Below are 25,995 nucleotides of genomic sequence, written 5' to 3'. Positions count from 1 at the left end.
TTTAATATTATGTGGCAATAGGGTTTAATACCGAAATCCTAATTTGGTGGACCGCCGCGGACCACATGCCGAATGTACCCAGCCCAGCTGCAGTGCATGGCCACTTTGTGAATGAATTCCCATAGCGTGTCCACGCAATTTTGCAGCTTGCTGTACTTGATACCCTCATAAATTATGAGTAGCTAATGTAGCTATTGCCCAGAACCTGAGAGGGGTCCAGCAGGAATGATTTGCATCGCCGACATATGCATTCTTAGCTATACAGGTTAGCATTGGCAAATTTCTGGTGGAAAAGCTTCATGTTCATTATATTCCTCAACCTGCGGGGTTATCGCAACTGTTCTAATAATTGCCAATACTGGTGACTCGCGACTGATAGTCAGTTGTGTTAGCCCCGCTTGTACAGTCGGCATCAAATAGATAGTGACGGCCAAATATATCAGGACGCATCTATATTTCTATGGTAACAGAGGTGTGTCACGATATATTTGAGCAGTTTGGCCGTCGTTATGTATTCGATGCTGAGTATACACGCTCATACTCGCAGTGATGTAGTTGTAGTGTCATGCTAGACGTATGTTGTACCTCTGTCAGCGCTGGACACGTCCTGCGAGTCCAGCACGGAGCTGTCGTCGTCCGTCTGTCGCCGCCGGTCGTCGCGCCGCCGGCCACTCTGAAAATTTGCAGAAGAAAGGTTAAAAGCGCGCTGGCGCTTAAATCAAACGATTGCAGTTGCAGATGAAATTTCGTGTTTGGAATTTAATAAAATAAACGGATAGGCGGTATCAGGGATGCAGCCGCAACAAACCGAAGTCCGAGGGAGCGAAACGAAGCGCCTGTTTGCCTCGCCTAATACGCTCTTCCGCTTCCTTTAGCCCGAAATCCGGAAACAGTATTCAGACAGTAGAGTACGTGGCGCGCAACGAATCAGAATAACTACAGAAGCCTGAATACTTGATAGAGCTCAAAAATAACTCCATGTGTATTGTGTCGCGAGCAACTCAACCGTACAGCGCGCACGAAGTTTAATATAATTATAGAAATTTATTTTAACGAATAAAAACTTTTATTGACCAATCACAGTTTCGTTTTTGAAGAGGGAGGGAGAAATTGTGTACCTATTAGGTAATATTCAAAGCCGGAGCGGGGTATATTTTTGGAGAAGGAATAACTGTCAGAGTTACGCCTGACCCTTGTCATTCATTATATATTCAGTGTCGGGTGGGATGGCGGAGCGCGCCACCGGCGCTAGTCAGTGGCCGGCAGCAAGCGGCACTTGGTCGTGTATATATGTCGGCGGCCGATAGTAAAACTCCTAGGCATATCGTGAAACGTGGAAATCTTTGTCTCGTTCCCTGAGTCGATGAAACCTCGCTAAACAGGTCTCCTATTTCAGGACAGTTTGCTCTTCGGGCATCTGAAGCAACCTGACGAACCTATCCTACCTATCTATTGGTTTAATCTGACTACCGTCAAAACATTACACAGGAACATTACGATATGCCTGATTTTACGATCGGCCGCCGACATATAGATGGCGGGTGTGCTCACGTTGGCGTTGGGCGCGCGCGGCGGATGCGCGCGGCCGTTCTCTAGCGGCGCGCGGCGCTCTTCGCGCTCGGGCCGCTCGCCCCGCTCGGGACGCTCGCCCCGCTCGGGCCGGTCGCCGCGGTCGGGCCGCTCGCCGCGGTCACCGCGCCGGGCGTCGCCGCGCTCGCTCGATCTGCAGATGAGTACCATAACTATTAAGGCCCATTTACATGGCGCCAGTTTCTCGCCTCGACCATGCGATTATCGTAGCACGAGAAAATATATGGCATCATGTAAACTATATGTACGATATCGTACAAGTAGGGGCGATAATCTCCTCGCCTTTGATGATTGGATGTCTCCGTGTGAACAAAACTTAAATGCGAGAATCGTATTTCGAGTTTATATTATGATTTTCAGTCGTCATCACGAGTGCATTGCAAGTCGCTGTTCTGATTGTGTCGGTACTTTATACGTTTTAAATTTTACTTTTACATTTTAAATGTTTTATTAATCGCCAAAACGCACAACAAAATTTTTCTTTGAATATATAGGTACTTGAATGCTGCTAACTATTTCCCGCCAACTTTTTTTTCTTAGGGCAACGTCACGCCATTTCAGCCAAGAGCCAATATTAAAATAAATGCAACTTAAATTATATTAAAATCATTAAATTAATCTGTTTTTGTTAAAAAAGAAATTTTTGGCAGAAGATATTATCGCTGACTGTACTTTTCTTTTAACAGACAACTAATACTCATCGAGCGAATTTTAACGAACCTAAACACATCTAGGTTGTGTTGTTTTATTGAGTTCCCATGGCCACCTCCTGTGTCCATAATCAGACCAGTTCAATGGTACCATAATATGACATTGTCACCCAACTTACATATGTATAGGAATTTTCAGCTCAATCAAATAATGGGAAGTGGGTTAAATTTGCAAGATTTGACCAGAACAAACATATTCAAACAAACAAACATTTGCAAGTTAAATAAAAGCTAGTAAAAATAATGTGAGAAACAAGAAATATTATTACGAATATTTACAGTATATACCTAGTGGTAAATGATTAGCAACTAATCACGTAAGTTGATTGGCAAAACTCGTATGAAAATCGGTTCGGACCGATTCGTGCGATACTCGCACGTACGTGAAAAAATGTCATACGAGAACGAGTTTAGACAAGTCAAGAAATCGTAAGCAAATATTTCCCTAGAATGCGGCTCCTCGTGTAAACTATTTCGCCTGGCGATAATCTCCGTGCGAGTATCGAATGACATAATCGTAGGCGAGTTTATATTTCTCGCATGAATGTAAACATTTTTATACGATACTCGCCTGGCGGTTATTGCATACGATAATGTCATACGATTTCTCGCCCCAAAACGTGCGAGGAAGTCGCACCATGTAAATGGGCCTTTAGTGACGTTTCGATACCCTTTATGTCACAAATTTTTGTTTATTTTCTTTATTTAGAAACAAACAGTCTCTTATATTAATAAGTTGTTACAATATAGAATATTAGACTTATAGACCTACAGTTTCCTAAAATAGAGTATGAAAACCTTATATAAGTACTAAATTAAACTAGAAATAGAAGTTCTAAGTTGTCAAATCAATGTTACAAAAATACGCTTTCATTTTAACAAAAATAAAACAGAAATGGATAAATTGTAAAAACAGACAAAAAGTGCAATTAAAGTTAATTATCTAATTAAAGCCTATTAATACACTTCAAGGTCAGTCGTTTGAAGGTACAAAACTTTTTATTGAAAATATCTAAATTATGAAATTTATCATCGTACATCCTGCATGCTCTTCTAATGAAATCGTTTCTCGCGTATGAATTTCGACTACGAGGAATATAAAAGTTTATTGTAATAAAGCCGTAATTTTGCAGTAGTTCATGGCTTATGACTAAAATAAGGCAAAACATTAGTTTTTATTTTAGTAAATTTTCAAGGGAATATATTTAAATACCACCAGGACGAAAAGAGGTCGTTTCGACCGTGATCGACAAAATTAAGAGTCAAGAATGCACAGACTATTTTAGATGTTCTTATTTTTAATCTTTTAATATGGCTGCAAAACCGTTATAAACACAAGTTACTAACACGAAATTAACGTGGCTTTCCATCACAATGGGTCCGTCGTCATCTTCGTGACTTTACAAATAAGTATATTTAAAAAATATGTACAGTCAACATAACTATTAGCTTAACACCCCCCGCCTACAAATATGTATGCATGCATATATGCAGGGGTTGAGGTTTTAAACAGACTATTTCATCTAAGCGAAAACAGATGGAATTTCAATTAATATATTTTGAAGCCAAATAGGCTTTTCGCTTTTGAGTACGCCCAAAATGTCCGCGTAGTAATTTTTAGAGATAGCCAATAATTGGATAATTACCGGTTGGATCGCGCCCCGCGGCCGCCGCGACCGCCCCGATAGCTGCCCTCGCCGCGCTCGTCGCCCAGTTCGGGTGTCATACGGCGACCACCTGAAATTCAATATTTACTATTAATACCAAAGCGTAAAGTAAGTATAATAGGCAAAGAGAGCCCACTTGAAGCATTTTATGGAAACTCATTTGAACCATCTCTGTTGTCTCCCGAAACTAACTATGTATGTGTGCGTGCACAACTACATATACATACGTACGTGTACTTTCGTCCTACATAACATTAGTCTACTTGGGCGGTTTACAAGTCAATTTTTTGTTTGATTTCTTGTAACTTATCAAAGATTATTGAGTACAAGATATCGAACAAAATAAATGACTCGTAAACCGCCCAAGTAGACCTAATATTGTGTAGAAATAAAAACTTTTACAAAATAAAAACTTTTATAAAAAAAAAGATAAACCGACTTCAAAAAGGATGAAATAAAATATTATCCTTTTTAGGGTTCCGTGTTTAAGTATATGCGTTACCAACTGATATGTTTGAAGTCGGTGCCAAGCCAAATTTTAAACCAGGGATTTTGGTGCAATTCGATAAAGATGCGGCTATATAAGTATGTACGTTGGATTACCTAATGCAGCGTACTACGTAGGCGAACAACACGCGAATGCGAAGCGGCGCGGCACGGTGCCTTAATTAATCCTTTGATACCTATATAGAAGTGTCCTACGTGGGCGATCTCGTTGCGAACGCGAACGCATTGGGCCGGCCGCGCCGTGCCGCGTCGCTTCGCTTCGCGTTCGCGAGTGTTCGCCTATGTAAGACGCAGCGTTACACGACGACAATAAACGAATTTCCTGTACACCTCAGAACAGAACACACGGTTGAACTTTCTTGTCGCAGTTCGTACCATGCTTGTCGGCACGTTAGTGTGTAAATCTAATACGTTTTGTCGTCGTATTTTTTTAAAGAGCATTTCTTACTAATTCTTAAACAGTCATAGTACGCAAGTGTGGGATTGGGACTGAGTTATTTTCTGTCGCTTATCCAGAGGACTACATTTCAAAATATAAAACAATTCAAGGAAATCAAATTGGTGGTTTTGGTGAGGAAATGCTTGAGTTACTTTAGAAAACACCGAAATTACCATACACGTGCCTTTAAAAATTAAGGAGTTCCCTCAATTCCTCACGGATTCCATCATCAGATCAAAACCAAAAATATTACGAAAACACCTTGGAGAGGTAACTTCTTTCAAACAGAAAAAGAATAACTCAAATCGGATCATGGGTGGCGGAGTAATCGCTGAAATCATTATCATCAAAACAATCATCATCATCAGCTCCACTTCATCAAATTGGTGGTTTTCGAGAAAAAATGATCAAGTTGCTTAAGAAAACGACCAAATCACCATACGTGCCTTTAAAAATTGAGGAGTTCCCTCAATTCCTCATGGATCCCATCATCAGAACAGCACCAGATTAATATGGGACCAACTTGGAAGTAGCTCCTTTCGAACAAAAAAATAATGACTCAAATCGGACCACGGGTCTCGGAATAATCGGTGAACATACATAAAACATAGCCACAACCGAATACAGAACCTCCTCCTATGAAATTGAAGTCGGTTAAAAAGATAAACCGACTTCAAAAAGGATGAAATAAAATATTATACTTTTTAGGGTTCCGTGTTTAAGTATATGCGTTACCAAGTTATTAATCCTTTGATACCTATAGAAGTGTCCTATGTGGGCGATCTCGTTGCAAACGCGAACGCCTTGGGCCGACCGCGCCGCGCCGCGTCGCTTCGCTTCGCGTTCGCGAGTGTTCGCCTATGTAAGACGCAGGTTTACACGACGACAATAAACGAACTTTCTGTAGGTATTTAAGAACACACCTAAGAACAGAACACACGGTTGAACCTTCTTGGCGCAGTTCGTACCATGCTTGTCGGCACATTAGTGTAAATCTAATGCGTTTATTTGTCGTCGTATTTTTTAAAGAGCATTTCTTACTGATTCTTGAACACTCCATAGCACGCAAATGTGGGATTGGGACTGAGTTAGTGAGTTATTTTTTATCGCTTATCCAGAGGACTACATTTCAAAATATAAAACAATTCAAGGAACCTTCATGCCAAATTTCAGATAAAGCGGTTCAGTTGTTTAGCCATGAAAAGGTAACAAAGAGGCAGACAGAATTACTTTCACGTTTATAATATTTGTACAGTTGTAATGGGATTTATAGACATAAAGCTGATTATTTTGGACTGGTATTGTTACTACTTGGCTTGGCACCGACTTCAAACATATCAGTTGGTAACGCATATACTTAAACACGGAACCCTAAAAAGGATAATATTTTATTTCATCCTTTTTGAAGTCGGTTTATCTTTTTTTTTGTAAAAGTTTATATTTTTCCATTTTTAGTTTTAAGACATAGATAAGAGCGTGACTAGTGATGGGCAGCGGTAACATTCCCGCTACCAGTAAGTTTCCATTTGGGAATGTTACTAGTAAGTTACCAATGTTACCAGTAACATTCCCAAAAGCCGGTAACATACGAAACTGATGATAGTGATGACTTATATGAGATAAAATAAGGTTCAAAACTTATTTTTTTAGTACAACTTACTCAAAAATATGTCCCATAGTTCTTAATTCGCTGGCATAAGAGCTATGGGATCAATTTTATAAATTTGGTATACAGATAGTGAGCACCGGGGAAGGACATAGAATACTTTTTTATCCCAGAACACACCCCTTAAGGGGATGGAAAGGGGAGTTGACACTTGTATGGGGAATCAATAACCGCTGAACCGATTTGGTAGCAGTGGTTGATTTAGTTTGGTATGGAGATAATTTGGGTCCTGGGGAAGGACATAGGATAGATATTCGCGGGCTTGGTTTCCGCAACTTGACGTCTTACTATTGCGCCTATTTTACGTGAGGGACATAGGATAGGTTTTACCCTAGAAATCAACCCTAAAGGGGGTGAAAAGGGGAGTGGAAATTTGTATGGAACCCAATAAAACCGATTTAGATATGGAGATAGTCTTAATTGTTTGGGAGGGTGTAGAGTAGTTTTTATTCCCGAAGTCATCCTGTTCTCTTCTCCACTCTTCTAACACTCGCTCAACGTACTGCTGGTAGTGTATTATGGGAAAAGCTCAAGATCTGGAACACCTGGAGTGCTGCTGGGTACAAAAGGTCAGGGGTAACACTAGCTCAACGTCTGATTGTTTAAAAATAAGCTACCGAAATGACTAATTCCACGCAGACGAAGTCGCGGGCAAAAGCTAGTATTTTATATATAAACTACTATTACTACTCTTAATTTCAAATTTGATTAATTAATATAAAACCGAAATTCCAACAACTCAAAAATGACGTTTGTCACTTGGAACGTTATACAAAACTAGCTTTTGCCCGCGGCTTCGCCCGCGTGATTTAAGAATCTATGTCGTTTTGTCTAATGTACAGGGTGCGGGGGAGGCAGGGGAAGGAGAAAATATGGTTTTATAACTACTTACAAAAGATGGTTTATATGGTATATGGTTCGTAGGTAGAATACATATATATGTACTTACGATGTTTTGCATTTTACTTAGAATGGAAACCTAAACTTATAAGAAGCAAACAGACAACCACCTTCTTGTAGCACCTTGAATGTACTCATTACGGATGCAGGAAGTTTCCCGATGACGTACTCCTTCCACCCCGTCCGTCCCGCCGCGCCGCCCGAATTCGCCTAGGTACCGATTCACGACGATCGAGATGGCACCAAATCAAATTTAAAAATCTATTAGGATAACGCGGGTCTCCATACCTCAAAACCAAAATTAGAACCCTTATAGGATTACGTGTGGCTGTCTGTCGGTCCGTCTGTTACAACCGATTTGCTCCGAAACTACTGGACCGTTTGAATTGCAATTTGGCACAAATACGAGTACTTTCAAGAATTTTCATGAGCACATTATTAAATTTCAAAATCGATGCGATTTTCGTAATTAACGTCCCAAAAAACCATAAAAACGACACCCATATTGATATTTAGACATTTCAACCCCATTGCACCCCAACAGGGGAGATGGTTTTTCACGTCCGTCACGTTGGATTTTAAAATCGTTCTTGTTTTCCTAATTAGCAACCCGATAAACCATAGAAACAATACCCATGTTGATTTTCAGACTTTGTCACCACATTTCCCCCTATTAGGGGGGAATTTGCAAAAAAACCTGTAACACGTGTTTATTCATTTATCGTTAGGAATACTCCTGTGAAGTTTCGAATATAATAGTCTAACTAATCTTGTTTCCCCATACAAACTTTGAACCCCCATTTAACCCCCTTGGGGGGTGAATTTTGAAAAAATCATTTCTTAGGGCACCCCTAGACCTTATAAGAAACCTACGTGCCAAATTTGGAATCTCTAGAACCAGTGGTTTGGGTTGTGTGTTGATATGTCAGTCAGGCAGTCAGTCAGTCAGTCAGTCAGTTTCTTCTTTTATATATTTAGATGTTGATTGGTTTATTCTAATAATTAAACTGATTTATACACATATTTTCTTTTACTTTACTTCCAGTCTTCACTTTTAATCATTATTTCCAGATAGTAATGTTCCCAGTAACTTTGGAAAAATACCTGGTAATATTGGGAATGTTACCGGTAACATTGGGAATTTACTCTCTCAGAGATTCCTTAACTGTTTTATGACTGTAAATAATAGCATTATTATTTTATTAAGTATTTAACACGAAAAAAGCATATACAATTCTAATAATTTTTTCAAAGTTACTCAATGTTACCGATCTGGGTAATGTTACTGGTAGCATTACCGGGAATATTCCCACTTTTGAGTAAGTTACTGGTAACGACCCATCACTAAGCGTGACGCATGAATGAAAAACATAATCATATTTAACTCTAAATTCGTAAACTTTAATCGTATAAGTAATCAGAATTTTCCTCGAGTCCGTCTGGGAAATCATTCCTGTCACTAAATCCATTCTCCGCCGCGCCACTGACCCAATCCCTCACCCCCCGATCACTCAACCTCACAGCACATCAACCCCTGATCACTGAACCCCTCGACCCTAAACCACCAACCCTTCAACCGCCATTCCCCGACCCCTAACCCCAGACCCCTTAACTCCTAACCCTAACCCCCAATCCCTTAACTTCCAACCCCTGACTGAGGTCCCCGACCCATCAACTCACCTCCCCTCATCCCCCAACTCAAACCCCCCAAACACTAATACCCTCTACCTTCACCTCTCACACATACCCCTCATCTCTCAGTCTCTTTGGTTGTTTCCAACACTACCTACATCAAAGATCATAATACACATACGAGGGAAGTTGTTCCACATTTCGTCCGTGGTCTTCATCATCAGAAGCCTTACCACGAGTTTGACATTGATATATTCGCTATCGTGTACGTAACTTACTGTTTATGCATCTCGCTCGTACTGGCATATTAGTGTACAAAGTAAGTTACGATACGAAGATGCTAGCGAATATTTAGTGTCAAACTCGTAGTTAGGCTACAGTTGCACTACATCGAATTGGTGGTTTTTGGGAGGAAATGCTTGAGTTACTTTAGAAAACACCGAAATCACCATACACGTGCCTTTAAAAATTGAGGAGTTCCCTCAATTCCTCACGGATTCCATCATCAGATCAAAACCAAAAATGTTACGAAAACACCTCGGAGGTAACTTCTTTAAAACAGAAAAAGAATTACTCAAATCGGATCATGGGTGCCGGAGTAATCGCTGAAATCATTATCATCAAAACAATCATCATCATCAGATCCACTTCATCAAATTGGTGGTTTTCGAAACAAAATGCTCGAGTTGCTAAAGAAAATACCCAAATCACCATACATGTGTGTTTAAAAATTGAGGAGTTCCCTCAATTCCTCATGGATCCCATCATCAGAACAGCACCAGATTAATGTGGGACTACCTTGGAGGTAATTCCTTTCAAACAAAAAAAGAATTGTTCAAGTCGGACCACGGGTCTCGGAGTAATCGCTTAAGAAAAATTATCATCACTATCATCAAAACAATCATCATCATCAGGTCCGCTTCATCAAATTGGTCGTTTTAGAGAGAAAATGCTCAAATTGCTTATGAAGACACCCAAATCACCACACATGTGCCTTTAAAAATTGAGGAGTTCCCTCAATTCCTCAGGGATCCCATCATCAGATCAGAACCAGACTAATATGGGACCAACTTGGAAATACTCCTTTCGAACAAAAAACGAATTACTCAAATCGGACCACGGGTCTCGGAGTAATCGGTGAACATACAAAAAAAAATAGCCACAACCAGGGCTCGGAAACCGGTCTCAATGCTCAAACCGTTATCGCTCATTCGCCCGGGAACGAAAAGGATTTCGTTTCCGTTCTCTTGAGATAACGGTTTACACCAATTCGTTCCCATTTCGTTCTTGAGTTCTTATTTCGTTCGAAATAAACCGGTTAAATTGAGAATGTCGCAGCAAGTTAAAACGAGTTTTATTATTTGTAACCGGCAGTCGGGCAGAATATCAATGCTTTCCTCGAGAAAGCGAAGCGTATTGCTGAGTAGAAATCCTTTTGCTGTGACGAACACAGCGTGCGACATCGACACCGAATGTTGTTTTTTTTTTTTTCAATATTTCTTAGTTATCTTTTAATTATTGTATGTTTGTTAGTATTTTCCTGTTTGTTAACAAATAGTCTTTTTAAATTCTTAGGGGGGGCGCAGATTTCAAAAAAAATATGACTATTTTGAAATTGTTTTAGTTTGCCGACCGCGATTAAGTACCTACTATACCTAAATACATAATGAGAACTAGTGCTTTTACATGTGTTTATACATACTAATCATACTACATATAAGTATAATAACTTTTTTATAACAGTTTAAATAATTATATTGATTATACAATGAAATATTATTAATAATTTTTATTATTTATTGAAAACCAACAAATTTAGTATTCAGTTTCAGTAACTGACTTAGTGACTGACTCATCAACGCAGAGGTTAAACCGCAAAAGCTAGAAAGTTGAAATTAGCACAACAGGTTAAATTTATATTGTGTACAAGAAATAAGAAGGGATTTTAAGAAATTCAACCCTTAATTGGGTTAAAAAGGGGATGAAAGTTTATATGGGGTTCAATTTTTATTTTAAGCTAGGAATTTGAAGCTGCGGGAAAAGATATATTATTAAAATCCAGGAAAAATAATTTCAGCGTTTTTGAAAATTCATCCCCTAAGGTGGTGAAAAAGGGGTTGAAAGTTTGTATGGAGATCAAAAAAAATTTCAAGTGCGGGACTTGATTCTTGTATATGGTATGGGCATATTATTAGACGGATATAGGAAAAGTAATTTCAGCGTTTTTTAAAATTCATCCCGTAAGAGGGTTAAAAAGGGGTTGAAAGTTTGAATCCATTACAAATGCTTTGAAACTTCTTGGAAAGGCATAATAGCCGATTACAAAAAAAAGGGAATTCGGCGTTTTTGGAAATTCCATCCCTAAGGGGGTTAAAGAGGGGATGAAAGTTTGTCTTGGAGTTCAAATTTTATTTTAAGCTAGGAACTAGAAACTACAAAAAGGTATTATATTTAAAAAACAAACAAAGTAATTTCAGCGATTTTGAAAATCCATCCCCTAAGGTGGTGAAATAGGTATTGAAAGTTGGTATGTTGATAAAAAAAAATTCAAGTGCGGGACTTGAAACTTTGTATATGGACATATTATTAGAATACAGGAAAAGTAATTTCAGCGTTTTTTTAATTCATCCCCTAACAGGGTTAAAAAAAGGGTTGAAAGTTTGTATAGGGTTCCAATTTTATTTAAGCTAGGAATTTAAAACTTCGTAAAAAACCATTTTATTACAAGAGAAGTAAACTAATTTCAGCGTTTTTAAAAATGCATCTCCCAAGGTGGTGAAAAAGGGGTTGAAAGTTTGTATGGAGATCAAATATATTTTGAGTGCGGGACATAAATCTTTGTATAATGGCATATTATTAGAATACAAGAAAAGTAATTTCAGATATTTTTAAAATTCCTACCTTAAAAGGGTTATTTTTTAATTTTATTTTCATTTATTTAATATATAATATTAGCACTAACAGATAAACCTTACATGCTAACATTGAAATTACATTTATATTTATATTTACTCTTTACCTTATAAGCTAAATTTCATAATTATTTTATTTTATTTAGGTAGGTTAATTTATTTATTATATAATTTATTAGACTTAAGGTATAACTATGTTTATTGTACTTATATGTTTAGTGTATATGTTTGGTAGGTAGACTAGTTAACAGTATAATTGTATTAAAAGGTAATAGAGCTTTTAGTGACTAGTGTCTCCAGGTACCGGCTTGATGCTATCAAAAGTTTTGAGTTTTGGTTATAAAGGGGTTGAAAGTTTGTATAGGGTTCCAATTTTATTTCAAGCTAGGAATTTTGAAACTTCGTAAAAAAGTCTTTCATTAAAAGAGAAGAAAACTGATTTCAGCGTTTTGGAAAATTCATCCCTTAAGGTGGTGCAAAGGGGTTAAAAATTTGTATGAAGGTCAAACATTTTTTTGAGTGCCGGGACTTGAATATTTGTATAAACTCATGTTATTAGAATACAAGAAAAGTAATTTCAGCGTTTTAAGGTTCCGTACCCAAAGGGTAAAAACGGGACCCTAATACTAAGCCTCCGCTGTCTGTTTGTCCGTCTGTCACTAGGCTGTATCTCATGAACCGTGATAGCTAGACAGTTGAAATTATCACAGATGATATATTTCTGTTGCCGCTATAACAACAAATACTAGAAACAGAATTAAATAAATATTTAATTGGGGCACCCATACAACAAACGTAATATTTTTGTCGTTTTTTGCGTAATGGTACGGAACCCTTCATGCGCGAGTCCGACTCGCACTTGACTGGTTTTTAAAAATTCATCCCCTAAAGGGGTTAAAAGGGGGTTGAAAGTTTGTAGGGGTCCTAATTTTATTTTAAGCCAGGTACTTGAAACTTCGTAGGAAGATATTTAATGAAAAGAGAAGATAACTAATTTCAGAATTTTTGAAAATTCATCCCCCAACAAGGTGGTAAAAATGGGTTAAAAATATGTATGGAGATCAAACCTTTTTTTGAGTGCGACACTTCAATCTTTGTGTAAAGGCATATTATTAGAATACAAGAAAGATAATTTAAGCGTTTTTAAATATTTATCTCTTAAAAGGGTTAAAAAGGGGTTAAAAATTTGAATCTATTACAATTACTTTGAAACTTCTTGGTAGGAGCTTGAAACTTGGTAAAAGGGCATTATATTAAAATAGACGAAAGCTGATTTCGCGGTTTTTGAAGTTTGTATTAAGTAATAAAGTTTGCATCGGGAGCGAACATTTAAAAAAAAAGTAGTGGACTTGAACATCTTCTGAAAGGGTTGAGTGAGTATCGAGAACATTTTTTTTAGCTCAGGGTCTTGAAATTTCGTAGTTTGTGAAAGACAAATTTCATGCATTGTATAATTATTAACCAATGATTAACCGTCCCTACTGACATCTTTTCTAATATGCTCATGTAAAAGACTTATATAACCACCAACATACAAATCCACGCGTACGAAGTCGCGGGCAACAGCTAGTTTTATACAAATATATGATGAATATTTCAATGAAATACTGTGAATTACAATACGATACTGAGAATATTACTAAAAAACCTCTAGTAAAAAAATGAAGTTAACAATACATAAAAAACAACCTCTATGAAAAAACAATTACATGAGACCAATTTTTCTCATCGCCCGTACAAAGGAATACTACTAGACTACCTAAAGCAGTGAGGTGGAAGTGACTCACAAATATAAAAACAAGTTATGCCGTAAAAACATATGATAATAATATATTATTGGCCGCTACTGTATTTCAAACTTTGTGAATCCATTTTAAATGTAACACTACACACCAACAGTCCAATGTCACACGCCTAAAAATTGCCACAACCGAATAAAGAACCTCCTCCTTCTATGAAATTGAAGTCGGTTAAAAAGGTTTTAAAGAGTGGAATGAATATAACAAAAACATATTAGTAAAGTAAGTATTTTTATTGCCTTAAATTTGGTATAAAAAGATAGTACCTTTAATAGGAGCAGGTGTAAGTACCAAGTATTTTGATTCCACCAGGGACCGGCCCGCTATCCCTTATCGGGGTTTTATAAGAGTATTGCATAAGGCTTAACTCACCATACCCTTTGCCAGACGAAACCCTTTGTTTTGCTTTTAAAAACCCTTATATAAAACCCTTATCATCCGCTCACCAACACCTTGCATATTGCTTATAAGGGTTAGCCTTATAAAGGGCTTCCCTTTTAGCATATAAGCGTGCTAATTTAAGTCATCTACCTTGTTCATAAAGCACACATTACTTCGAATCCGAGCGATCGTCGGCGGCGACGGCGGCGTTCTTTGACTAGGCACGTATTTTCTTTCCTTTTCATACACTACCGTAGATATATACTAATCCTGTCTCTTTCACGCAAAGGGAAACCTTTATAAAAAGCGCTTAAAGATAAGGGTAACCCTTATTAAGAGCTAGCCTTATTTTTGGTTAGCTTTTCGGTAAGGGTTAGTCAAAGGTAAGGGTATGAATGGGCTTGCAGTTCAAAAGGGAAAGTCTTTCAATGTGTTAGCCGTGTTTAAGTGTCGCCCATTGAAAGGGTTTTATCGCGGAAAGGGTTGTCCGGTCCCTGGATTCCACCGCTTGCATCAGCTTCTGACTATATATCCATTTTCTATGCAATAATTGTGTCATTAGGAGAATTTCGGGTAATACGCCACGCTCTGTAGCTCCGTGAATACATGAATAATGATGTGATAATTCGGATCCATCTTGTAGCTTAAGAATTTCAGACATGTATTATCTCTTGTCTAAGCAGGTACCTCCACAGATGCGCTCTAGTTCCTCCCACGTGTCTTTAGCGGAATCAAATCCTACTATTTTTTGCAGAATGTCATCAGACATGTTTGTCGTAAACAAAATTAAAATTGCGCTATTATATTTTCGAACATAAAAATGTCTTTTCATCGCTCGCTGCAGTGAGCGCCAACGATGATGGCTCCAGGTGTTGTAATATTGGGAGGCTAATTTCCCTATTCTCGTGTTTAATGCTTGCTCCATATTTTTACTTGGTTACACTTTCAAATTAATAGAGAAAAAATAAACCTCTGTTTTCGACATTTAATTTGTCTGACAGTAAACAAGTGTCAACAGTTGCCGTTGCTGGATAACCAACATTATAAATAAAGAAAGGTGACCAAGGCCTATTGACTTCCTTAGAAATATATGACCCGCCAAAAGACCAACCGACCAACTGGACGGCCGGTTATGCAACCTGCCATAAACTCGATGTTCCTTAGCCCCGTAACTGATAACGAAGTACAATCAATAATAAGGAAACATCCAAACAAATATAGTGCCGGCGTAGACGAAATACCCACAGCTTTGCTAAAAAACTGTAGTACGGAACTTACACCTATAATTACTAAATTAATTAACCAGTCCTATACGCAATCAACTTTTCCAGATAAATTAAAATTTGCAATAATAAAACCTATTCATAACAATAAAAGTGACCCACAAAAGACAAACCAATATCGACCCATAGCCTTACTACCTGTAATATCCAAACTTTTGGAAAAAACAATGGCAAATCGCATCTACAAGTTTTTAGAAAAATTCCACCTATTAGATGTAAATCAGAATGGTTTTCAAAAAAACACTGTACTACGCGCACAGTATATAAATATGTCAATGAAATTCTTAATTATCTAAGAGATAAACATTACGCTATCGGTTTAATGTTAGATATGACGAAAGCATATGACAAAATTTCGCATTCTATCCTATTAAATAAACTTTATGGAATAGGTATCAGAGGCGGTGCGCACAAATGGTTGCAATCCTACTTAAAAGACAGGGCGCAATGCGTACAGATCCAACATCATGACAAAAAAACAGGTGAAGTCTCAAAGATACAATCAGACACCCAAGTTCATGGCCCCGACGGAAGATCAGCGCTAGCCCAGCCAGGCTAGCACCATGCTGAGTCGGGACCATTTCGTGGCTTATATTATTTATGTTGTGTCTCCTATGTACGTGTTTTCCTCTTTTTTGCCACGAATAAACGCTATCTATCTATCTAATAACTAATTGTTCTATACCTCAGGGGTCAGTTTTAGGATGTATCCTATTTTTAGTTTATATCAATGGTTTGCCTAAAATTACTAAACACACTTGCATCATGTTCGCAGATGATGTGTCCCTCTTGTTTAGAAGTCCTAAAAACCATAACTTTCAGAGCGATATCAACGAAACTTTGGCAGAAATTACGAATTGGCTAAATGAACACAGTTTAGAACTTAATATGAGCAAAACTAAAATAATTCAATTTCATCCGTACCAAAAAGAAGACTTAGATTTATCGGCAACGTCAAAATAGACCTGTACCGCTGGCTATATTTTGACCCCTAGGTTATAAAAATATTAAAGTTAATTCTGTTTTCGCTTATGAATACTTTGTTAAGATGTAAATCTTACATTTTGTTTTGTGTCATATATATAATTTGCTTTTTTAGTAATTTGTTAATTTGTGGTAATTATTTTTTATTTTGAATTATTTTGGAGAAAAAAATATCCGAGAGAAAACATGTAAATGTGTTGCATTTAGGATAGTGTTTTTAGTGTGAAAACATAGTTTGTGTCAATTACGTCCAATGCAATCTGATACTATGTCATAATATTCTAAATGCCACAAAAAAAAACAGGTTGAATTTAATCGTTTAAATAGGTCCATTAAATGATTTTGTGTCTTATTAAGGCATAGCTTCATAAGATATTTGATGATTTTGTTGTAACAGGCTGTCACCGTTACAAAAGAATATTAAAGATATTAGAGTTTACATCTTATTAATTTGAAATGCAGGATAAATAAGATATATGAATTTGTGTCACTTGCATCCACTGCATAAACAAATATTATAAAAATATTATTTGCGTTCAAACGAAGCTCGCGGGCGGTCTGAATGGGCAACGGAGGCCGTGCAGGGTGGGGCCGCGGCGTGACCTTGCCGTACGCAACGCATGTTTACTTCGCCTGTGCGCCAAATTAACGCAACTTATTCAAAGAAGTTATACTACTACAAGCAAAGAATGCTTCGAATTATCTTTTACCTATTTAAAACTTACAGATATTGTACAATGTCACCATTTTGCAAAAGAACTGTAAGTACATGTTTGATTTGCGAGCGAGCTGGCAACATTGCGCAGGGAAAGCTTAAAAATATCGCGTTTACGTGAACGACACATAAATTTGTGACAGTGATAGGGAAAAGGTACCACTAAAGTAAAATTTGGTTATTAATACCGTGACTTTCTTTCATTCTTTGATAAAAAAATAGCTATTTATGCAACAAGTGCGGAAACCATCTTTACGCACGTGTATCATACAATGTTTTACTATGCATTGTGCGAGTAAATAAAAAAACATATCATGGCAAATAAGTTTAATTATTTATTAAAAGGAGTGTTTTAAATCGACACGAGTTGCGAATTACCTATGCGCACGTGTATCGTACAACGTTTTACAGTACATATGGCCCTTTAAACTTTCGACTTATGCACGAAAAGTGCTCTTTTCCGCACTAGTGCAAGAAAGTAGCACCATATGTACTGTAAAAAAAATTGAAAACAAAAAGCACTAGTGCGGAAAAGTACTACTTTCCGCAAGATATGGCTCCGTAGGAAACGCACTTTTCGAGCACATGCATTGTAAAAAAAAATATAGGACTGTATCTCGTAAACCATGCATCGTAGCGCAAAAATAATAAAATTTTCGTTCCCCTTTATGTAACCCTAAAAGTAATATATGAAAAATACAATGAAAAAAAAATCTTTATAGGGCTGTATCTCCTAAACCGTGCATCGTAGCGCAAAAATAATCAAATTTTCGGTCCCCTTTAAGAAGACCCTAATTAAGATTTAAAAACGCAAAAAAGAAAAAAAAAGAGGAAAAAATCTTTATAGGGCTGTATCTTCTAAACCGTGCGTCGTAGCGCAAAAATAATCAACGTTTCGGTCCTCTTTATGTAACCATTAATTTATTTAAAAAAAAAACGCAAAAAAAAAAACAGAAAAAAAATCTTTATAGGGCTATATCTCCTAAACCGTTGTAGCGCAAAAATAATCAAATTTTCGTTCCCCTCTATGGAACCCCAAAGTAATATACAAAAAACACAATGAAAAATAAAAACAAAAAAAAACTTTATAGGGTTGTATCTCCTAAACCATGCGTCGTAGCGCAAAAATAATAAAAGTTTCGTTCCCCTTTATGAAGCCCCAAAGTAATATATAAAAAACACAATGAAAAAAAGAAAAAAATAACAAAAAGAACTTTATAGGGCTGTATCTCCTACACCGTGCATCGTAGTGCAAAAATAATCAAATAAGAAACCCTTAATTAATACTTAAAAAAAAAAACAAAAAAAAACGTTTTTTTTTTTATAGATCTATATCTCCTAAACCGTGCGTGGTAGCGCAAAAATAATAAAATTTTCGTTCCCCTTTATGCAACCCATAATTTATATTAATAAAAAACGCAAAAAAATTAAACAAAAAATCTTTATAGGGCTGTATCTCCTAAACCATGCGGCGTAGCGCAACAATAATAAAATTTTCGTTCCCCTTTATGAAGCCCCAAAGTAATATACAAAAAACGCAATGAAAAAAAATAACAAAAAAACTTCATAGGGCTGTATCTCCTAAACCGTGCATCGTAGCGCAAAAATATTCAATATCCGTTCCCCTTTAAGAATGCCCTAATTAAGATTTAAAAACGCAAAAAAAGAAAAAGAGGAAAAAAATCATTTTAGGGCTGTATCTCCTAAACCGTGCGTCGTACCGCAAAAATAATAAAATTTTCGTTCCCTTTTATTAAATCGCAAAGTAATATACAAAAAACACAATGACAAAAAAAGAAAAAAAGAAAGAAAAAAAACTTTAGGGATGTATCTCCAAACCGTGCATGGTAGCGAAAAATAATCAAATTTTCGTTCCCCTTAAGAAGCCCTTAATTAAGATTTAAAACCGCAAAAAAGAAAAAGAAAAAATCTATATAGGGTTGTATCTCCTACACCGTGCGTCGTAGCGCAAAAATAATTAACTTTTCGGTCCCCTTTATGTAACCATTAATTTATACAAAAAATAACGCGAAAAAAAAAAAGGAGAAGAAATCTTTATAGGGCTGGATCTCCTAAACCGTGCGTCGTAGTGCAAAAATAATCAACTTTTCGGTCCCCTTTATGTCACAACCATTAATTTATATTTAAAAAAAACCGGCCAAGTGCGAGTAGGACTCGCGTTCCAAGGGTTCCGTACATTACACAATTTAAACAATGTATTTTTTATGTGAAATGTCTTTAAAAGACCCGTAAGGGTCGGATCAAAAACTAAGTAATTAAGACACCCGACTCACGCTTGACTGCACATTTCGAATAGGTTTTCCGGTAATCTATAGGTAAAGATCTATTTTGTGTATTTTTTTCAAAATTTTTGACCCAGTAGTTTCGGAGATAAAGGGGGGGAGGTGGTCATTTTTTGCCTATTTTCTTGAATAACTTCTAAACTATTTATCTTAAAATTATAAAAAAATATATTTGAGATTCCCACAATAAGCTCTTTCATATGATATGTACCACGATATAGTTTGACATACTTTATTTTTTAATTTTCTCATTTACCCCCAAAAGTGGCCCCCGTGTTTAAAAATAATTTGTTTACGTTACATGTCCATCTTTGGGTCATAAACTTACATATTTGTACCAAATTTCAACTTAATTGGTCCAGTAGTTTCGGAGAAAATATGCTGTAACAGACGGACAGACAGACGCAAGAGTGATCCTATAAGGGTTCCGTTTTTTCCTTTTGAGGTACGGAACCCTAAAAAACGCAAAAAAAAAACAAAAAAATCTTTATAGGGCTGTATCTCCTAATGCGTCGTAGCGCAAAAATAATCAAATTTTCGTTCCTCTTTATTCAACCCTTAATTTATATTTAAAAAAAAAACGCAAAAAACATTACATATAAATTATTACAATGGGCAATTCCTGTTGTTCAATAAGAAGTAACGATACTAGGTGTACCGTTTACCTAAGGTGGTTGATAGGTGAATTGATGAATGCGTTTGCGTTAAGTGTCATTTTGTATGGGATTTTGAGTTTCCAATGAAATTTTCACTAGGTTTTCTGTTTTAAGTTAGTACTAAATGTTGTATCAGTTTTTGTCCAAAATGGATTTAGGTAAATTTTGCGAGCTTTCACTAAACTGCTGTAACTCGGAAACTTAGAATCCACAAAGGTGACTTTACTAAATTTTGACACATATTACTTAGATTTTTTTTTATATTGATAAAAATAATGTTATCCGTTGGAGTTGGAGACGTCCTGAAACGAAAGCGTTCAATTCATGTTATGTTGTGGCGGCTTGGCTAACGATAATCGCAAGCCATAATTTTGTAACATACTAATATACCAGGTGGGGCCTGTAACACGACCAAAATAATTAAAACATAATATTCTACTCATCAAACGATGACACTTTTCTTCAATAACTTTCAAATATATAGGTATTATAAAGTCTTGTATTTAATGTACATCATCATCATTGTAATCTATGTTGCTTGCCACGCTTAAACATAACAAAAATCACAATAAATTGCGTCTTAAAATAAACTTAAAAAGTCTACTAGAAATCGAAACAAAAGTAATTTTTAAAAGTCGCTGATTTGACATTCTCAATCAAAAGGTAGGTACCACTTTGTCGTTTACCATAAAGACGAAATTTGATTATATCTTTATACAAATAACCTGTCAGAGAGTCCTCGATAAAGTGGTCAGTATGAGGAGTGCAGCCTACAGTTTATTTTTAATTATATTTACCTAGTCGGCTCATAAGTTCTGTCACTGGCCTTTAAAATTTAAATTTGGAACTCGTAAAACAAAAACCGTTCTGCATTTGAATTTCGAATCTTTATTAAATATTTGAGTAGTATAATTTTGCAATTTTCTGTTTTCTTCAACATGGAGTGGACGCTTAAAGATAGCCGTACCGCAATAATTGCACTATATCGTTGTGGTCACTCGCCGACTAAAATTTTTAAGCTACTTGAAAATTTAAAATTCTCTCTAAGATTTGTGTATCGTACCATAGAAAGATACAGTGAGGTCTCTAGTTTAAATGACAAGAAAAGAAGCGGTCGTCCGCGTACAGCTAGGACTCCAGCGGTTGTACAAGCAATTAGGGCACGCATTGCCAGAAATCCCGCTAGGAAACAAAAAGTTATGGCCCTCCAGATGGGTTTGAGCAAAAACACGGTGAAAAGAGTGCTTAATCAAGACCTGAGACTTCGTGCTTATAAACGAAAAACTGGCCATCTTCTCAATGGTCGGCTTAAAGCTTTAAGGCTTAAAAGATCTAAAGCTTTATTGAAGAAGTACGCTAAAAATAAGCACCGTTGTATACTGTTTTCGGACGAGAAAATTTTTGACATAGAAGAAAACTGTAATAAACAAAATGATAGAGTGTACGCTCGCAATAGTAAAGAAGCGTCTAATAGCATTCCCCGTATTCAAAGAGGTCATCACCCTTCATCTGTGATGGTTTGGCTGGGAGTTTCTTATGCGGGCGTCACTAGTATGCATTTTTGTGAGAAAGGAGTAAAAACTAGTGCCAAAGTGTACCAAGACACGGTGTTGACTAATATTGTGAAACCACTATCCCATACGATGTTTCTAAACCAGCATTGGGTTTTCCAGCAGGACTCTGCTCCAGCCCATAAGGCAAAGTCTACACAAGCCTGGCTCGCCTCCAATAAAATCGACTTTATACGGCATGAAGATTGGCCCTCCTCTAGCCCAGATCTTAATCCTTTAGACTATAAAATATGGCAGTATTTAGAGGAAAAGGTGTGCTCAAAACCTCATGCAAATCTAGACTCGCTGAAAAAATCTCTTGCTACGGCAGTGGCCAATATCGACATGAAAGTGGTGCGTGAATCCATTGACGACTGGCCACGAATACTTCAAGCCTGTGTAGATAATTATGGCGGTCATTTTGAATAAATGTTATACATTTAGATTCTCTAGTTTATAAGCTTTCAAACGCTGTACAAATTATACGGAATAAACTTAAACTTTTGATTTTATTTGATACTATGTATATGACAGAACTTATGAGCCGACTAGGTACATACCTACTCCCACACTACGGTAAGATTGGTAAGGTACCTTTTGATTAGGAACGTCACAAATGTTGGTCAGTATGAGGAGTGCAGCCTACAGTTTATTTTTAATTATATTTACATACCTACTCCCACACTACGGTAAGATTGGTAAGGTTGATAAGACAATGTAATTATGCCTCCGAAATGAAATAAATACACTGTATCGCAAAACTAAGTGGCGAGACAGCTCATAATGCCATCTCTTTCACTCTTGGTTGGTCTTAACAAGGGTAAAGGAGATAGTATTAAGATATAGATATAGATAGATTATTTGCCGCCAGCTAATATTGCGGCAAGTATAATAAGCACCCCACCCGCGTAGGTACCCTTCCCCGCGCACGCCCTTCTTGCTCAATTGAGTTTTATTTTGCCAGATAGTAAAAAAACCGTGGATCAAAATGACCCAAATTATGAATGATGTCTCAATGTGGTATTATAATATTGTAGACGTAAACTTAATAATATGTTTTTTTTTTTTGTGGCAGATACAGGGTGTTAATTAGAAAAAAAATTTTTTTTAAATAAAAGCGGTGGATGAATTTGAGACAGATTTGTTTGAATAACATATAACAATGTTCTGTAAAGTACAACACTTCATTTACTGACTATAATATTATTTTAGGCGTTTTAGGATCAATATTAGGTATTTATTAAATGCCATTATACCCGTGGATAAAAATGACACAAAATGCGTGTGTATGTCGGAAGCCACTTTGCCTTTTACAGGGAAACAAAGAATTTCGTCTCTTATATTTTTTTTACAGAATGCTGATTGAAAAAAGAAATACCTAAATTTCTACCTAAGCAAATATCTAGGATGACACAAAATATTATTTTTAGGTTTAGTATATGGTCTGGAAACTATATATAAAAAATAAGCAACATTAATATTCTTATAACCTCAGAAGTTATTGGTACAGGTCTAAAAACAACTTGGCATCGAAGAGCTCATTCAAACTATTAGGACTACACATTGACACGAGTTTAAATTGAGGTCAGGAACAAACTATCACGTTTTTTGTTTGCGTTAAGTTTTCTAAAAAGGAACACAAACGTAGAATGTGCACTTTCTGCATATTACGCATATGCCTATGCATGGGCTGCGGTACGGAGTAGTCTTATGGGGGAATAGCACAGACGTCGAAGATTTATTTATAGCACAAAAAAAATGCGTACGCGTTATAGCTAACATCCGACAACCAGAAAGCATCCGACCACATTTTATTAACCTGAAGCTTCTTACCTTACCATGCATATACATACTGGAGGTTGGACTATTTGTAAGAAAACACATATCTGACTTCCAGTATGTTACAAGCGCGCGTCGAAATAATCAGCTAGCTCTTCCAGAGCCTAAATTAACATTATATAAAAACGGGCCCTATTACCAATCAATAAAAATATATAATAAAATCCCCGACTCCATCAAACAAGCCGAAACCTTTAATATATTTCGAAATAACCTAAAATCGTGGCTACTTAATAAAACATTTTATTCCTACCAAGAATTTATGACATATGATACTCAATAATGTTATCTCATAATTTATTACCTAATTGAATACCAATTTGTTGACACTATAATGGAATAATTGAATAAACTGACAATATACCTAGTCGGCTCATAAGTTCTGTCATATACATAGTATCAAATAAAATCAAAAGTTTAAGTTTATTCCGTATAATTTGTACAGCGTTTGAAAGCTTATAAACTAGAGAATCTAAATGTATAACATTTATTCAAAATGACCGCCATAATTATCTACACAGGCTTGAAGTCTTCGTGGCCAGTCGTCAATGGATTCACGCACCACTTTCATGTCGATATTGGCCACTGCCGTAGCAAGAGATTTTTTCAGCGATTCTAGATTTGCATGAGGTTTTGAGCACACCTTTTCCTCTAAATACTGCCATATTTTATAGTCTAAAGGATTAAGATCTGGGCTAGAGGAGGGCCAATCTTCATGCCGTATAAAGTCGATTTTATTGGAGGCGAGCCAGGCTTGTGTAGACTTTGCCTTATGGGCTGGAGCAGAGTCCTGCTGGAAAACCCAATGCTGGTTTAGAAACATCGTATGGGATAGTGGTTTCACAATATTAGTCAACACCGTGTCTTGGTACACTTTGGCACTAGTTTTTACTCCTTTCTCACAAAAATGCATACTAGTGACGCCCGCATAAGAAACTCCCAGCCAAACCATCACAGATGAAGGGTGATGACCTCTTTGAATACGGGGAATGCTATTAGACGCTTCTTTACTATTGCGAGCGTACACTCTATCATTTTGTTTATTACAGTTTTCTTCTATGTCAAAAATTTTCTCGTCCGAAAACAGTACCTAGTCGGCTCATAAGTTCTGTCACTGGCCTTTAAAATTTAAATTTGGAACTCCTAAAACAAAAACCGTTCTGCATTTGAATTTCGAATCTTTATTAAATATTTGAGTAGTATAATTTTGCAATTTTCTGTTTTCTTCAACATGGAGTGGACGCTTAAAGATAGCCGTACCGCAATAATTGCACTATATCGTTGTGGTCACTCGCCGACTAAAATTTTTAAGCTACTTGAAAATTTAAAATTCTCTCTAAGATTTGTGTATCGTACCATAGAAAGATACAGTGAGGTCTCTAGTTTAAATGACAAGAAAAGAAGCGGTCGTCCGCGTACAGCTAGGACTCCAGCGGTTGTACAAGCAATTAGGGCACGCATTGCCAGAAATCCCGCTAGGAAACAAAAAGTTATGGCCCTCCAGATGGGTTTGAGCAAAAACACGGTGAAAAGAGTGCTTAATCAAGACCTGAGACTTCGTGCTTATAAACGAAAAACTGGCCATCTTCTCAATGGTCGGCTTAAAGCTTTAAGGCTTAAAAGATCTAAAGCTTTATTGAAGAAGTACGCTAAAAATAAGCACCGTTGTATACTGTTTTCGGACGAGAAAATTTTTGACATAGAAGAAAACTGTAATAAACAAAATGATAGAGTGTACGCTCGCAATAGTAAAGAAGCGTCTAATAGCATTCCCCGTATTCAAAGAGGTCATCACCCTTCATCTGTGATGGTTTGGCTGGGAGTTTCTTATGCGGGCGTCACTAGTATGCATTTTTGTGAGAAAGGAGTAAAAACTAGTGCCAAAGTGTACCAAGACACGGTGTTGACTAATATTGTGAAACCACTATCCCATACGATGTTTCTAAACCAGCATTGGGTTTTCCAGCAGGACTCTGCTCCAGCCCATAAGGCAAAGTCTACACAAGCCTGGCTCGCCTCCAATAAAATCGACTTTATACGGCATGAAGATTGGCCCTCCTCTAGCCCAGATCTTAATCCTTTAGACTATAAAATATGGCAGTATTTAGAGGAAAAGGTGTGCTCAAAACCTCATGCAAATCTAGACTCGCTGAAAAAATCTCTTGCTACGGCAGTGGCCAATATCGACATGAAAGTGGTGCGTGAATCCATTGACGACTGGCCACGAAGACTTCAAGCCTGTGTAGATAATTATGGCGGTCATTTTGAATAAATGTTATACATTTAGATTCTCTAGTTTATAAGCTTTCAAACGCTGTACAAATTATACGGAATAAACTTAAACTTTTGATTTTATTTGATACTATGTATATGACAGAACTTATGAGCCGACTAGGTATACAACGGTGCTTATTTTTAGCGTACTTCTTCAATAAAGCTTTAGATCTTTTAAGCCTTAAAGC

The 25,995-nt window shown here is 36.8% G+C and overlaps 1 protein-coding gene across 3 annotated transcripts in view; it reads right to left on the bottom strand.

Annotated features, from left to right (window-relative positions):
• Positions 1-1,557: 1,557 nt before the first annotated feature.
• LOC134754005 (RNA-binding protein FXR1) overlaps positions 1,558-25,995 on the bottom strand; it is a 37,761-nt gene continuing 13,323 nt past the window's right edge. For all 3 annotated transcript variants that reach the window (XM_063690053.1, XM_063690063.1, XM_063690071.1), the window contains exons 11-12: positions 3,947-4,037; positions 1,558-1,723 (exon numbers count right to left, since the gene is read on the bottom strand). In XM_063690053.1, coding sequence (XP_063546123.1) covers positions 1,691-1,723; positions 3,947-4,037 — 124 coding nt within the window. In that variant the 3' untranslated portion in view covers positions 1,558-1,690. The remainder of the gene's footprint in view (positions 1,724-3,946; positions 4,038-25,995) is intronic.

Source organism: Cydia strobilella, chromosome 2 (assembly GCF_947568885.1).
Source record: "Cydia strobilella chromosome 2, ilCydStro3.1, whole genome shotgun sequence".
NCBI lineage: Eukaryota > Metazoa > Arthropoda > Insecta > Lepidoptera > Tortricidae > Cydia > Cydia strobilella.
The sequence above is the reverse complement of the archived record's forward strand: the minus strand, read 5'-3'. Positions and strand labels throughout refer to the sequence as shown.